Source organism: Camelus dromedarius, chromosome 14 (genome assembly GCF_036321535.1).
Source record: "Camelus dromedarius isolate mCamDro1 chromosome 14, mCamDro1.pat, whole genome shotgun sequence".
Classification (NCBI taxonomy): domain Eukaryota; kingdom Metazoa; phylum Chordata; class Mammalia; order Artiodactyla; family Camelidae; genus Camelus; species Camelus dromedarius.
In genome coordinates, this window is record NC_087449.1 from 38,238,268 (window position 1) to 38,253,516 (window position 15,249).

The following is a 15,249-nucleotide window of genomic DNA, read 5'->3' on the forward strand; positions in this document are numbered from 1 at the left end:
TCTCCCAAGTATTCCTTGGAATGGAGAATGACACTAACTTGGGTTACATCCACTTGGGTAAAACAAGAATGAATAAGATGACACTTCCCTGCCAGCGGCTACCAAATGACCAAAATGTAGTATGTGATACCAGCTCAGGCTAGGAGGTAGGTGATCCCCTTTATTCATAGAGGCAGAGAAACCAAGTGTTAGACACTTGTCCATGCTCATGCAATAAGGTGGAACAGACTGACATTTTTTCAAGCCAGGGACACCTCCCTAGGTGACCAAGCCTTCCCGCCCATTCTCCAGACCTGCCCAGACCTGTAGTTGTTGCCCAGGAAGCTAAGGCTCCTCCCCAAACATAAACTTGATTATATATACCTGGTAAACCTGGGCTTTCCTCTCTGCCTTTGGCTTTGTCTGTTCCATCCTCTTCTCCCTTTCCCTTGCCCTCTGTTCTGTCTTCTGCAGGTCTTGGCTGGTGTCGGGAAAGAGATCCCATCCCATGGCCTCCCACTCTAGGGAGCCAGGGCTCCTGCCCTGTAGATCCTGTGACATGGTTTTCCGTTCCTGGGCCCTGTTGGCCACTCACACTCAGCGCTTCTGCATTGGCCGTCTGACCCGGGAGGTGACAGTTGGAGCACAGCCCTCAATAACTACTGAACCACAGGTATCCGCGGTCAGGGCCCCTCCATGGCCGTGAGTGTATATTGAAGTGACTCTGACCCTCAAGATTCCTCAGCCCATACCCTGTCCCCAGGCCCAAGAACACCAGAGCCTCCCAGACGAGGCGGCCAGTAAATCGGCCCTGAAGAGGCTAACAGAGGAGGTACACCTGGCTTTCCCCGCGGGGTCAAAACCGAGAATCCTCCCCAAACCTATAGATCATGCGTGGGTCAGATTACCCCAACACAGAAATTGCAGGTTACTGTCATCTCCAGGTGCAGCGGCTACGGCTGTTCCTGCAGGAAATGCCATTCTGGATAACAGAGGTACCCAGAGGGTTACAGGGGCCCTGGAGGGGTTCAGAGGCTCCGACTGGGGGTCCCACCTACAAGGCTGCTGAGAGCCCCGACCAGCGGCTGCGGTCTCTGCACTGGACGCATGCAAGGCGCATGGCAGACTCGGAGGCACAGAGCCGGGCCCTGGAGCGACGCGGCGAGGGTGAGGGGAAAGAGGGGTACTAGGGACCTGCCTTGCCCTCCCCCTTGTCTGGAGGTTGTCCCGGACCCATTCTGACTTGATCCCTTATCCCCTCAGAACTGAGACGTCGCCTCCAAGGTTTGGCCCGGACCCGGGACGGGAAGTCACGCCTATTTTGCCTGGAGCGGGAGCTTCGAGAACTCCGGGCAGAGGCCGGGCGAACGCGGGGAGCTCTAGAAGTATTAGGGGCGCACGTTCAGCAGCTGCAGGCCAAGCCCGGGTGAGACCCGCGCGCGGGTCCCGGGAGCGCCGCGCAGCCGGCCTGCGGAGGGCGGGGCCGGTGCGGAAGGGGCGGGGCCTGGCGGGGCGAGACGCGTGAGACGTAAGTCCGGGCGCTTCCTGGAGCCCGCGCGAGTGTGAGGTCAGGAAGGGGCGGGGCCGGACGTCTGGGCCCTTGACGCCGTCTTCGCGCGGGCTGCCCCAACCCCAGGACCCGGCTGAACTCCTTGGGAGAGGCGGAACTGTGTTGTTCGGCGCTACAGGCCAACCCAGGGACTCTGGCTGCGGAGATCGGGTAAGGCCTGGGCCCCGGGACTGGCACGGGGCGAAGCACTGATAGATCCTGGGAAAACGCTGCTGCCTTCTGGTCTCCTACTCCCTAGGGCCTTGCGTGCGGCCTACATTCGAGGCGGGGGCCGGGACGCCGGCGTTCTGGGCTGGATGTGGCAGTTGCAAGTGGAGGCGTCAGCTCTGGAGCTTCGGCGATCGCGGACCCGTAGGGGTGAACGGGAGGGGGCCAACCGAGGGGGCCTGTCGGAAGTGGTGGCCTGGGAGGAGAAAAGGGCGGCAAGGGAGGGCGTCTTTGGCATGGGAACCACATAAGCAAAAGCCCGAGGTAGAAGACTGGTCTTTGTGACGATGGCCTAGAATGTTAGCCAAATCCAAGTTTATCCAGTGAGTCCTAAGGCTGGAGAGCTGCCCAGAAGTGGACCGCTTGTCACGAAAGGTCAGAGGTAACAGTTCAGACTTGTTCATCGCAGGAAGACGGACAGGTGCCATGTCGAAGGAGCTTCTAGTAGTGGAAGCTGAAAACCAGCGCCTGGAGGCAGAAATCCTGGCTTTGCAGATGCAGAGGGGCGCAGGCCGGGTGCCCTGGGGTCAGTGAGCACCGCAGTTCCACCCTGCCTACCTCTCCCCAGCAGACCAGGCTCAGAGGAAGTGGTTGGAGGGACCATGCACGGGGGGAATGAGACCGTGTTCACGCACCTCTCCAGGTGTCCGTGTGGATACAGTTCTTGGGGGAGGGGCATCTTAGCCCAGTTTCTTGCTGCATCCTGTTCATAGGCATTCTACTCTTCCTCTGCACGTAGGGCCAGGGGAGCTGAGACTTGTGGCCAATCCCAGCCCACACCTGAGAAGGAGGGAAGATTCCCCAAGCCTCCAGCCGCCAGTGGCTCCACCGCTGCCACCGCTTTCAAACTCCACAGGCGCCTTATTCTGGGGTGGCGCCGAAAAGGCTGTGAGGACCCAGGGTTTGGGGTGGGGACAGTTCTCTTCTGTGCAGTTTGGGGAGCTTAGACACCTTGGAGGTTTTCTGGAGGAATTAACTACTCTTCCCCCGCAGCCGCAGCTTCCTGGTGCCATGACCAGGAACCTAGGCCTGGATCCACACTTCCTCCTGCCCACAACTGATGTTCTGGGCCCTGCACCTTACGACCCTGGGTGAGGCCTCCTCCCTCATTTGACATCCGCTGTGACTTGGTCACCACTGCTGGTTAAGAAGACCCACTATGGCCAGTTAGGGTGGGGGAACTGGCTGGAGGAGTTGGGTGTGTGTTTAAGTGCACTTGAGACTTGCGTTTCCTAGGGCTGGCCTTGTCATTTTCTATGACTTCCTGCGGGGCCTTGAGGCTTCTTGGATTTGGGTGCAACTAAAGACTGGCTTGGCCCGAGATGGACAGAATACAGGAGGGACCACAACGTTGCCCCCAGCCCTTTGCTTGCCCCCACCTCCAGCTCCTGGGCCCATGGGCAACTGTGCCATCCTTGCCAGCAGGCAGCCTATACCCAGGTTAGTAGATAGGGATTATGACATTGGTGCTTTTTGCCACAGTTGAGGCTTGTCCTTCATTCTGCTAGATTTTCTCATCTGTATACAGGGCCACTGGCTCAAAGGGCCAAGTCCAAGGAATGGAGTATAGCCACTTCTGGCTCCTGATACCTCTTTTTGGTTGTTCTAGACTACCACCCTCACCATCAGTATCCTTGGTCTGTGAGCTCCAGGCCTGGCATTGGCTGGCATGGGCTAAGGCACCACAGCCAAAGGCCTGGGCCTCACTGATGCTATTTGACAAGGATCAGAGGGTGCTAAGTGGTCACTGGCGGCTCCCACTTAGGGCCCTTCCTCTGGACCCCAGCCTTAGCCTTGGGCAGCTGAATGGGATTCCCCAGGTGAGTGGTGGAGGATGGGGACTGGGTCTATGCGTCCAAGGTGCAGATGCAGTAGTACCATGTCACCTCTCCCCAGGTGGGTCAGGCTGAGCTCTTTCTGCGGCTGGTGAATGCAAGAGATGCAAGTGTCCAGACCCTGGCAGAGATCAATCCAGCAAACGCCCACAAGTACCAGTACCCACCTCTGGTGAGGGCCCAACTAGAGCTAGAGGCACCACGGGTATGGTTGCTGTGGTTAATAGCCAGTGTTTGTTGACCACAATGTGCCAAGCCACTACTGAATGTTTTCTGTGAATCAAATCATGTGACCCTCACATATTGTTACATAAGCACTACTGTGTAAACAGATACGGAAATGAGAGCACGTTAACTTGGTTCACAGTAAGCAGTTGAGACTCTTTTAAGGTAGTCTGACTCCAGTAATTGTGCTCTTAACCTCTACATAAACTTTTTGCTAAAGATCTGCCTTCTTGCTTGTTCCACAGGTGTCCAGCTCATCTTCACTGGAAGCCAGCTCTTTTGCCCCAGCAGCTGGCTTTGTAGATCCCCCTCCACCTGAAGAGCCCCTCAGTGGCAGTCAAATATAAAGAGATGAGGGTTGGGGCCCTCACCATGGCTTTGACCCACCCCCACTGGCTTCCTGAGTCCAGGAGAAAGTGGGTATGAGTAGCTTCGCGTGCACAGGACTAGGGCCTAGTCTCAGACCTGCAGCTTCACAACGCCAGGTTCTGACAGATCTGGAAGCAAATAGCAGATGTGAGTGTAAAACATGAGCTCCAACCACAGCTACTTCCGCCAAGTACTTGGCCTTTACTATTCTCCTTGTTTTTAAAAAAAAAAAAAAATTGATGTGAGGATTAAATAAGTATGTCAGGTATTTGCAGTACTGCCTGGCATATAAGTGTTTTGAAAGGTGACACAGGGAGTCTTTCATCCCAGCTAAAGGAACCTGATAAACTCATTCCCACCTGTTTTTTGCTGAAGCCAGTCTTGCTGCCCATTTTAATTCAAATCCAGGCTTTTCTTCAGGACATCCTCTAGGAAGCTTTCCAGGTTCTCAGTCCCCATAAAATAGGGAGCTCCTGTAGCCTTATGTATTTACAGATGAGGGCAGGGCCCCAAACCAGTGTTATTCCCAAATTGGCCCAGGGTGGGGTGGAGTGGGGGTTGGGGGGGTGGGCCACTGAGGCCGTCACAGGTGAAACCTAGGAGAAATGTCTTATTGGGCCTGGTCCTAGACCCCAGTGTCGACCAAAGGTCAAAGGCCTGGTACTCAACTATGCCAAAACTGGTATGGCATGACCACCCCACCCCCACCCCCCAAAAAGCCCCAGGACTGACCTGGAACGCACAATACAAGGGCACCTGTAGGAAGAGGGTTCAAATCCAAAGACTGCAGCCATGAGTTATAGTAACCAGCCCAGAAAAACCCCATTTTCTCGCTCTAGAAAACAAAATATAAACTCTGAAAAATAGGGTAGACATGAGGGTCAGCAGAGCGTCCTCTGCCTCCAACGCTGGATATTCAAACTGCAGGTTCTAACCTGTCTGTCCAGTGCAGCAAAGTAGCCCTGTGAATGTCAAAATCATTAAAGCCCCTTAGGTAGTATTGGAATTTGGATCCGAATACTGCCTGGTGTACAGCAGTTTCTTAAAGGTCAGGTCAGAGGCAAGGGTCTGACACTAGCCCTGCACCCTGGACATTGGTGTGGGCCCAGGGGATGACTGTAGTACCAGTGCCCTAAGCACCAGCACCCTTAGACTGGGCAGCCAAAACTGCTGAGTCATTTTCCACCTTTCAATTGAAATGCTCCAGGCAGCCCAGGATCCCACTCTAAGATCTTTAAACACAAGTCCAGAGACAGATCTTTTTTAGCATTTTTATTTAAGAAGTCAAAACTGCAGACAGGTAACAATCCCAAGTGTTGATATTTTCTGTACAGAAAGGTTGAAATGTAACAAATACGTAACTCAACAAACCAGTCTCCCCACAGATTCTTCCAGCCACATCCAAACCGTCCATCACAGTCAGTCCCTTAGCTGCTTTCAAACTAGGAAGCTCAATTCTCTACAATTAAGTTTTCTTCAAGGATTTCTCCCCCTTCCCCTGCCCCAAATTTTCTTCAGAGTTCTTTTTTCAGGACAGGATTATGGCCCCAGTTGGGGAACAAATGGATAAAAGACAGGTGCCATCCAAAGCCTGGCTTGGAAGCTTTTACCATCTCACAGTCAAAGTCCATCAATAGTAGCACCAAGGAGCAAGATTTTCACCAAGTTTTTGTAGCCCCCATCCAGGGACAGCACCACTCAAAAAGTTTGCAAGACAGCTGGGTTCAGTTGAGTATTTTTTTTTTCAGTTGAGTATTTATAATGGAAAAATATATAGCACCAACTGGAAGACAAAGGGCCTACAGCCACACTTGATTTGATCACCTCCACATAAGACAGACAGGAATTTGGATTAGAACTTCCAATACAGAGATCAGTACACAAGGGAGGGGAGGGGAGACAAAAAAACCTTTGGCCACTATATAAAACCCAGAGTGCTCCAAGGCACAGATTTAGCCAGTATTTAAGGGGAAAAAAAATCATCAAAGCCTCAACCTTTGCTTACAGTCTTTATTGAAGTTATACAAAAAGAATCCCCCAAAAGTGAAAAAATACATTATATACAAAAACACTTTCCCTTGGGAGGAAGGCTGCTCCCTCTCTTAACATGCAGCGCCTTCAACTGTAGCTCCGGCCTCCACTGTCCCCTCCACCGCTGCCCGGCTTTCAGCCTGATTCTCAGCCTGGAAGATAAACAGGGAGCCTAGGCATAAGTGACCCTAGTTTAAGCCATTCTATTTTATACAAATGAGCAGGCCTCAGAGGAAGTAAACACAGATCCCTTAAACTCTGCTTTGCTCCCTATACTAAACAAGCAGTGACCACAAAGTGTAAGGCCATTTCCTAAATTCTCTGTAACAGGGCTTACAGAGTCAGTGTTCACATATTACATGTAAAGAGGAGCAAGCACAGGTGACCAAGTGGTCTTACCAAGTAAATGTCTTCTCATACATCCACTTGTCAATGAGACAGCCTACATTTCATAACCAAACTGTTTCCCACACAACCTCAGTTTTTATGAGGGTTGCACTCAAGCAGTCTAAACAGGCTCATGGTGGGGAACATGCACTTGGGAAGACTGTTTCCCAGGCTCTGAGGACAAGGGGAAATGAGGCAAGAGTGCAGACCCTGCTTAACTGCCCACCTCCTCCTCCATGTTTTCCGAAACTTCAGTTCCACTGGAGACAGCATCCCCACTGCCTCCATTCACCTCCAGCTCTTGTTTGGCTTTCTTTGCATCATCTTTCCGGGGACTCTCTTCCTCTGGTTTCCTCTAAAGATATAATTGATTGTGAAGGCTTCACAAATGTGCTTAATGTTTTTCAAAGGACAACTATAAGGCAATTCCTTAACACCCGCCTCTTCCCTATGGTGCAGAGACCCTGAACACCAGGATTCCCAGCTTTAAGGGTCTCCTTAGCCACAATCTAACCGCTGTGGAATAAACTGGTCTGCCGCAACACACTAGTTCAGCCTCTTTTAATGGAAGGGTGGGGTGGGGGTGAGGAGTAGGTCTGAACAGCTAACCATCAAGTTTGAATTCCTACATTTGAGTCAAGAAACAAAGCAGGAGTTAAGGCTCTCCCACAAGAGAAAAAAGCTTTTGCAACCAGAGACAGACTGTTGCTGAATGACTACAGTCAAAGAAAACCTGCCAGCTTCCTAAGTTGGGCTGATCTGAGCAGTCCTCCACAACAGCTTTCCTGGTAGCCTTTGGGCTAACAGAGGACAGAAGAATTTTGCTAGAAGATGATCATTCAATCTAGAACTATCTTCATTCAAATCCTCAACACCTTTGCAAAATGAATCTTATTACACCAACTATTAGTGTTAATAGGAAAGATATTTCTCATGTATCATTTGGAGGAAAAAAAACTGTAGGAAGACAGAAACTGGAGATTTACCTTCTTTCTGACAAGGTGGGAAATATCAGTTACACAATTTGACGAGGAAGCACCATCTGCTGGCTTTCTACTAGCAATCTGACAAAAAGGAAATCTTTGTTAGCAATGTACCACTATATATGAGACGAAAGACTGAGGCCTAATATTAAGAGACAAAAATCACCTGCATACCCACCATGGAGACTGACGAGCCCCCTCCACTAGGAGTGAAACCTGAAGTAGAGCTCTCCACCTGCATGAGATGACAAACCCAAATGGGTCTCGGATAGAGCCCACCAGGTCACCCACATACAAGCAACTGATTTAAGACCTCAAAAGTGGCCCCCATATAGTAACATCACTCACCCCCTCTACCCACACCCACCACACCACACCACACCACACCCAGGGAAGAGTGTAGATAATAAACTAAATCCTCCATATCCTATCATCCCCTACTGGATAGAAAGCTCCCTAAGGTTCTGGCAGCCAAAAGCAGAGGCAGGCAATCTGGGTTTAAGAGAGATTTTTAACATCCAGAACTATTATCCCTATCTTATAGATGAGAAAGGCAAAGAAATGTTAAGTAACCCACAATCACACATAACAATTCAAACCCACAGTCTGGCTCCAGAGCATATCCTCTTAAGCATTATACTACTGGACAGGCATAAGCAGATGTGACCTGGAGGTCACATTCCCTCTGACCTCCAACTCCCTGGAAACCAAGTCATGAGTAAGATTCCTAACAAAAGGAATACTGTTAATGCCGTGATAAAGGGCCTTCAACAATATTGAACATGTTATCAAAATTTTAAGAGGAAATCAAACCAACCAGAGTTGCTTTCAGAGCCAATTCAGCAACATTCCCACTATGCTGGGACTCCTTTGCATCTTCTATCTTCTCTCTAATTTCAGGTAGCAGTTCCTTCAGCTCCTCAATTTCTTTCTCATATTCAGTAGATGATCCCTCAGTTTCCTTCATCTGCTCATTCAGTACAGCTACAAAGAACAGGCTGCAGTGATCAGTCATAGATACCACAAAAGGAGCCATTTTTTTTTAACTGTCCATCAAAATCATCATGAAAATAGCTAATGCTCACTCACCCATTCTCTTCTCAATGACTTCAATAGATTTGCTAAACTGTGCCACTGCCTCATCATACTGAGAGTTGTACCCATAGGCCAAGCCCAGCTGGTAGTGGGTCTCTGCAAGGAGACGATCATGGGCTTCCAGGTACTGCTCCTGCAGGTTTAGGCAAGCCTGGAACTCCTCCACAGCTTGGACGTAATTCTCTAATGAAGAGAAAAATAGCAAGCAAATGGACATTTAATATATGGTACTCCTGAATTTCAGACCACTCTGCAGGAATGCTCCCCCCTATCTTGTATTTCATTTTCCTTTGTAGCATCTCCAAGACCCTTGACTAAAAAACATGAAAATGACTTAAAAAACCCTGAGACTTTCAGACTAGCTTTTAGAGACTGTTCACTGATCTAAGAACCTATGTCCACTAAAAGCTGACTGCCCACAGTTTACGATCAATTGAGCTGGATTTTAAGGAATTAGAGGAAGATTAAGGTGGGGGCCTGGGGGTGTCTTAGGAAAGCGTAAAATGAAAATGTATTACCAGATTCAACACTAACTTCTCCAAGTTTAAGATGTGCCTGTGCAGCATAAAGCTGAGCTTCTTTCGTGTCTTGCCTAAAAGAAGGAAAGATGATCAGAAACCTTAATAGCATTTGTCCAACCCTAACTGCTTTGTTTTCAACCACAAAGCTCCCAACCTAAGCCTAGAAGCACCAAGAATTTTACCTTTTAAAAATGATCTTTGCTAAATCCAGCATATCCCAGGCAAGCTCTAGGTTCCCAATCTCCTCCTCTTCATTTTCTTGAAGAGACTAAAGTATATCCAAATCATTGGTATTAGGCAGGAGTACAAGACAGGCATCTTTCGATTATAAATCTAAATGTATAATGTAGTATGCTTGGTGGGGGAAGAAAAACTGATATAGGATACAAAATTCAGATCTCCCCAAACCTACGGAATGGATCCCTACAAAGTCTACCCCAAATCATCACTTTATGTCAGTGACAGCAGCAATATGTTGTATCCTGTCCCAACCAACAGGATCCCTGGGATCAAATAGACCTGTCTGCTCTCGGCAAGAATAAAGGGTCCCAAATCCCTAACCAAGAAACATCTGTAATAATCATGCCTACACTAGCAAGCCACAGTCATGCAATAAGGAAGCAGACAGTGATACTGAACAAATAATTCACCTTGTTTTCAAGAATTGAATCATTTGGTGTTTCTTCAGCCTTGTCATTTTCTTTATCTTCCTCTTCTGAGCCCTCGGTTTCTGCAAGCAAAAATTCTTCAGTTTTGAGAATACTAAGGATACTATCTGACTAGATTCCAAAAAACATCTGACAAATAACTCAGGTTCTGAGGTAGGACAGGCCAGATCCTAAGCTAAATTAGTTAACATTTGAACTGGATATAAATGTAACAGTAGTTAACAGTCTAATTCAAGTCTAATCCAGACTTAGACTGTATAATTTTATAGTGTCTATGGTTCAGACCTTCAACGATCAACAGGCTGTTTCTCTTCTAAAAGTCAACCTGGATCATTCAGATTAAGACAGATTAGCAACTGACTCTTATTCACTGGCTAGAAGCTCCCATCCATTCAGCCAGACGCAGCTGGAGACCTCAGCCAGTGTCCCTGTTGTCTTTAAAACAGTTAAGATAATACTAATACACTAATAAGGCCAAGAAATTTCCAAAAGTTAAATTACTCCAGTCCTTTAGGAGCAAGAATGCTCAAGAGACTAGCTTTCCCACAACAGAGCTGTGGCGAGAAAAGCATAGCCCTTACCAACTCTCACCAATGAGCATGCCGCACACTCCAGCCAGCTCTAGCATGTACAGAATTTGAGTGAGCAGTACCAGTTATTTTACTTAGTACCATGGTAAAATCTGCAGCCATATATCAGCACTGTATTTCATCATATTGACAAACACAAGCTAACTGCCTGCGAGGATAGGCTGCTGATAAATAGCTCTACACACCACTTAAAATTCAAAATGTCAAGTGGTTAATAAAATGGGCTTTGGGAGTACAAACAATTCATGAACTGGGTATAATGTGCCTACCTCTGCCATCTTTCATTAAGCATTTTTAACACCAGAAAAAGAGCTCAAACATTGCTACTATGGGAATGTAAGCATGGAAATTAGGCCTTAGGGTCACGAAGTCAAGTTAAAGGACTTTTATTTGTCTACCAATACTGCTTTAGGATGAGAACAGGCACAGAAAACAAACCAACCTCGTTTTATCAAGTGCCTCCCCTTTCTCCTGATGACCATGTAATTTAGTGCTTCTGAAATATAAATACCCACCAGCACACAATTATCTTTCCATGCCCAAATTTCAAAGTGGTTTGTATACTTAGTTCCCTGATGTTAGACTAGATGAGTGGTTTTATTGACTGACAATGAAGCCCATCCTCCAGCAGAATGTGTAAGACAGGTGAAGCAGATTTATGTATTTCTCATAGTACTCAAAAAAAAAAATTTTATCTTCTAAATTTGCAGGAAAAATTGACAAAAGTGTTAATCTGTATTCTACTTTGTTATCTGGTATCTGTTCCTACTTGTACCAAAATGCTAGAAAGTGACATCTAATTTGGCATAAAATATAGTTATTTGGAGTTTTACATCAAATTTTTAAATTAAAATTCTTACAGTGGTCTCAGAAAAATGCTGTTTTTCTCTTGAAGAATCTGCACTACCATCATGGAATGGTAGAGAAGGAGCTAAGTTAATGGGAAAGCCATCACTTTAAAACAATACTTTCCAACCTGGTAACTTGTACCCAGGTATTAACAGGAATGCACTGACAGGCCTCAGTAAAGAGATCAGTTAAAATACTTACGAGGGGAGGGTATGGCTCAAGTGGTAGAGCGCATGCTTAGCATGCACAAGGTCCTGGGTTCAATCCCTAGTACCTCCTCTAAAAATAAATAAACCTAATTATCTCCCTCTACCCTCCCCATAAATCACTCTTCAAGAAAAAAATTTTTTGAATTTCTAAGTTTCTTTGAAGATGGAATCTTTTTTGTAGTATGCCTATTACCATCCTTCAGAGAAAGGGGAAACAATGTTTTATACCATTTCAACTGAACTTGTAGCCTTTAAAACAATATGGGCAGAGTTGTGCAAGCCAGAAGAATGACCCTTAAAGGCCAAGTAAAGGCAATCGGCTGATTCTCTGGTTATTCTAGCACTCCCACAGGATAAAGGCAGGAACCACTTCAGACTGACCAGTGCAGCGCATCTGAGCATGCATGGCTAAGCTTCAGGTCAATATTAAAATTCGTTCACGTACCAAACATATCTAGCGTGACAATTAGAAAATAATAGGATTATCTTTTTTAGGGATATGGAGAGCTCAAGAGGTATCAAGAAATGGGATTTTAAAAGAAAACCTCCTGTAAAATTTCTACAGGCTATTGATACCACGTAAAATTCTGGTAAGAGGTGGGTTAAGGGAGGGGGTGAGTTGCCTTCCTCAGTGTGAGGTATCTGGGGAAGAACAATACATTCAAGTCAGATCGAGGGTTGGATTCCAGTACTATGACCTACTGTTTGGCCCTAAACAAGTCATGTAACCCCTAAGCCTCAATTTCCTCATCACTGTAACTTGAGTAATACTACCTACACAATACTGTATTTTGGGATCAAAAGTAATACATGTAAGAGAGCTCCAACAATGTTAACTGTGACTCAACTGAACAGTTTCTGAACAAAATGTGGAGAAATACGACATCTCTGCTGTAGTTTATTATTCAAAGTCCAACTTAAGAGCCAGGAGAGCTTTTTACTATGCTAGCTCACTATCATTAAAGATCAAGACATGGGAGTTGTTTTTTTAAATTGAGGATTTCAGTTCTGTGCTTTTTCCATAAAGATCTCCTAAAGCCCAATAAGCAATCCAATGGTGCTACTACTTAGCCAATTCACTTCTGGTACCATGCCTGTGCTGGCTGGAGAACAGGGACTTGCACATAGGTAGAAGAAAGTTTACCAGAGTGAGCTACAAATACTGATAATGGGTTGTTGAAAATCTAACACTTAAGAGAACTCTTGAAGTAGTCTGTCAATTACATGAAGTAACAATGATTAATTGGAATATACCTGTGGTTATTGATACCGTTAGATGCATCTTACAGACAGCAGAATCCTCAAATGATAGTACAACTCAAGTCAGACGTGCCAATTATGTAGTCACTAATTAGAGGCTTATACATCTTGATGAAATTGAATCACAATTAGACTAGTAATACTGTACAAAGCATCCACACTTTATTATGTTCTAAGTAACAAAAAATTCAGTTTAGCAGCCAAAGCAAGCATAAAATGAGGGAGGAAAGCAGCAAGAGGGCTTAATGGTTAAGTTTTCTGTTATCTTTTTGAGGGGGCTAATTTAACTAATGCAAATAAGCCTCTAAACACTTCCTATGACTAAAAGCTACCAGAAATTTACCAGGAAGTTACCAGAATTCTTTCACTCTGGTGACAGAACATTCAAGGGTTAACTGCCTTCATTTAAATGGCATGCCTGCTTAAGTGTACCAATTCAGTGGATTCTACTGCTCTAATCCTGCTTCCTGAAGCAGAGAAAAAGGAATCATGTGAACAGTAAATTTTAAAAAAATCCAGAGGCATGCAAGTGAACATCCATTCAGCATTCTCTGCCAGCCTAGTCGACTATTTCCCTACCTACCACACACCCCCACCCACCTTTATTGGCTAGTATGGTGCAACAAGTTACTGATAGCTAGCCAAGTCTCAGAAATCACAGAAAGGCCTATTTTGCAGTTAGTAAAAGCGTTAGTTCATAAGCCAGCTAAAGAAGACTTGCTTTTTGAGTTAACTTGCTCAACTTATCACAACCTTCTTAAACTATCCCCATTTTCACTTAGCCCTTTCCTAATCCAAAGGCAGACGGAAAATCCTGAATGGAAGGCTGACTTTTACCCATGATTAGTGAGTCAAATCCAGAATGTACTCCACCCACTGAAGCTCTTGCATGTCCCGGTTACCTTCACCCTCTTTCATCTGTTCTTCTTTCTCTTGTGTTTCTTCATTAGCAGCTATCTTAACTTTGTCTTCAGGGGATTTCTCAGTAGCCCCCTGGGCTACCTCAGTCTTAACCCCATCTCCAGCTGCCTCAGATTCTTGTATAGACAGCTTAGTCTCCTCCTGGCTAGGAACCAACTCTGCCCTGACCTTCTCCTCTAGTCCTGGGCCATCTTCTATTTCTGTCAGTCCTTCTGCATTAGTCTGTGGTTCAGTGGGAGTATGATCCCCTGCAGCTGACAGTCCATTGACTGCACCACCCTTAGGGAAAACTGTGGTCTCCTGCCCAGGCTTCTCAGAAACTTCTGATCCAGCTTCTGCAGCTGAGGCCTCTGCAGCCTCTGCTGACTCTTCAACAGGAGGCAACTCTTGCCCTATCAACTGCTCAAGAGCAGCCTTTCCTGGCTCATCTTCAGAGGCAGCAGCTACCTGCTCCTTTGGCTCATCCCCACCCACATCCACTGGCTTGACTGCTTCTATCTCCACTACAGTGCCCTGCTTTTCTAGAGTCACAACAGGCTGCTCTTCTGAAGCTTCTTTTGGCTTCTCCTCCTTTATGCTCACAATTACTTTTCCCTGACCCCCTTTGACTCTGCACTCTTCGTGGACGTCAGTTCCAGTAACTGATTTTCCTTCCTCAGCATCTGGTACTTCCTGTTCTGGCTTCTCAGAAGTGACTTCATCTTCAATCAGTCCTTCTGGTGCTGCTGCTCCTTTTGCCTCTTCAGTGGTTTCAGGTAACTGATCTGAAGTTGATTCAGCTCTTTCCTGTAGTTCCTCTGCAGGCTCACTTACATCCATATCTTCTCTTCCACCCTTTTCCATTTCAGTCTCTTGTTCTTCATCCATTTCGGGCTTTACCAGAGAATTGTCTTCTGTTTTTTTGGCTTCTTTTTCTCCCATGGCGTCATAAACCTGTTCTCTCAACTCTTCCCTTGCTTCCTCTACATGGTTAAAGAACATGAAGCATAAACATGTCTTCGAGTTTAATGATAAAGACATAAATGGAAACTAAAAATACATTCCCTTTAAACCCTCAAACAGCCTGGCTTAAGTTTTAGCAGACAGCCTACAAATTATCTGCCCCCTTGAGAAAAGCAAAGGGAAAGTCCCAGCTAGCAGAGCAACTTATTGCAAAAGAAACCCAAGCTCCTTAAATGAGGTATCATTTTACTTGAGCATTCTGAGTATCAGTTAGGTAAGAGATGCCAAGCTTCATCCTCCTCTCAACATTATAGACCTCCAACGATATGTAAAACTCTAGTAGCCAAACTCAGCTTAGAAATTAGCATTTAATTTTCTTAGACACCAAAAAGTGTAAAAGGGCTCCAAAAGCACTGCTATTAAAATAACTGAGCTTCAGAGACTTTTAAAAATTTACATCAGAAAAATATTCAAGGTTGTTGTAATACTTAAAACATCAATAATAACCAGATTTATTGGGGGAATTAAGTTATCCTCTTACAAAAGCCTGCTGTCAGTTTCAGTAATCAGCTACCTCCCCTGCAATCTCCACCAGATGCAGGTGTCAC

General features: G+C 46.3%; 2 protein-coding genes across 8 annotated transcripts in view; one reads left to right on the forward strand and one right to left on the reverse strand.

The window, feature by feature from the left end:
- On the forward strand, window positions 1–7,145 carry CCDC17 (coiled-coil domain containing 17). 3 transcript variants are annotated; one of them, XM_031465029.2, is made up of 12 exons: window positions 8–652; window positions 725–811; window positions 924–1,146; window positions 1,243–1,405; window positions 1,616–1,699; window positions 1,788–1,906; window positions 2,166–2,282; window positions 2,496–2,847; window positions 2,993–3,196; window positions 3,366–3,576; window positions 3,653–3,796; window positions 4,062–7,145. In XM_031465029.2, the coding sequence occupies exons 1-12, from the start codon at window positions 488–490 to the stop codon at window positions 4,161–4,163; spliced, it is 1,971 nt and encodes a 656-aa protein (XP_031320889.1). In that variant the 5' UTR covers window positions 8–487; the 3' UTR covers window positions 4,164–7,145. The 3 variants fall into 3 exon arrangements, with proteins under 3 accessions (XP_031320891.1, XP_031320889.1, XP_031320890.1); XM_031465030.2 differs by having other exon boundaries at window positions 17–652; window positions 3,653–3,763; XM_031465031.2 differs by lacking the exons at window positions 3,366–3,576; window positions 3,653–3,796 and having other exon boundaries at window positions 1–652.
- NASP (nuclear autoantigenic sperm protein) overlaps window positions 6,182–15,249 on the reverse strand; it is a 26,490-nt gene continuing 17,422 nt past the window's right edge. The window contains exons 6-15 of one of the 5 annotated variants that reach the window (XM_010982249.3): window positions 13,681–14,661; window positions 9,853–9,932; window positions 9,385–9,470; window positions 9,200–9,273; window positions 8,676–8,864; window positions 8,404–8,570; window positions 7,765–7,821; window positions 7,590–7,667; window positions 6,830–6,958; window positions 6,182–6,368 (exon numbers count right to left, since the gene is read on the reverse strand). In XM_010982249.3, the coding sequence (XP_010980551.1) occupies window positions 6,288–6,368; window positions 6,830–6,958; window positions 7,590–7,667; window positions 7,765–7,821; window positions 8,404–8,570; window positions 8,676–8,864; window positions 9,200–9,273; window positions 9,385–9,470; window positions 9,853–9,932; window positions 13,681–14,661 (1,922 nt within the window). In that variant the 3' untranslated portion in view covers window positions 6,182–6,287. Of the gene's footprint in view, window positions 6,369–6,829; window positions 6,959–7,589; window positions 7,668–7,752; window positions 7,822–8,403; window positions 8,571–8,675; window positions 8,865–9,199; window positions 9,274–9,384; window positions 9,471–9,852; window positions 9,933–13,680; window positions 14,662–15,249 lie in introns of all 5 variants that reach the window. The other 4 variants (XM_010982248.3, XM_031465028.2, XM_031465027.2 and 1 more) reach the window with 4 other exon arrangements.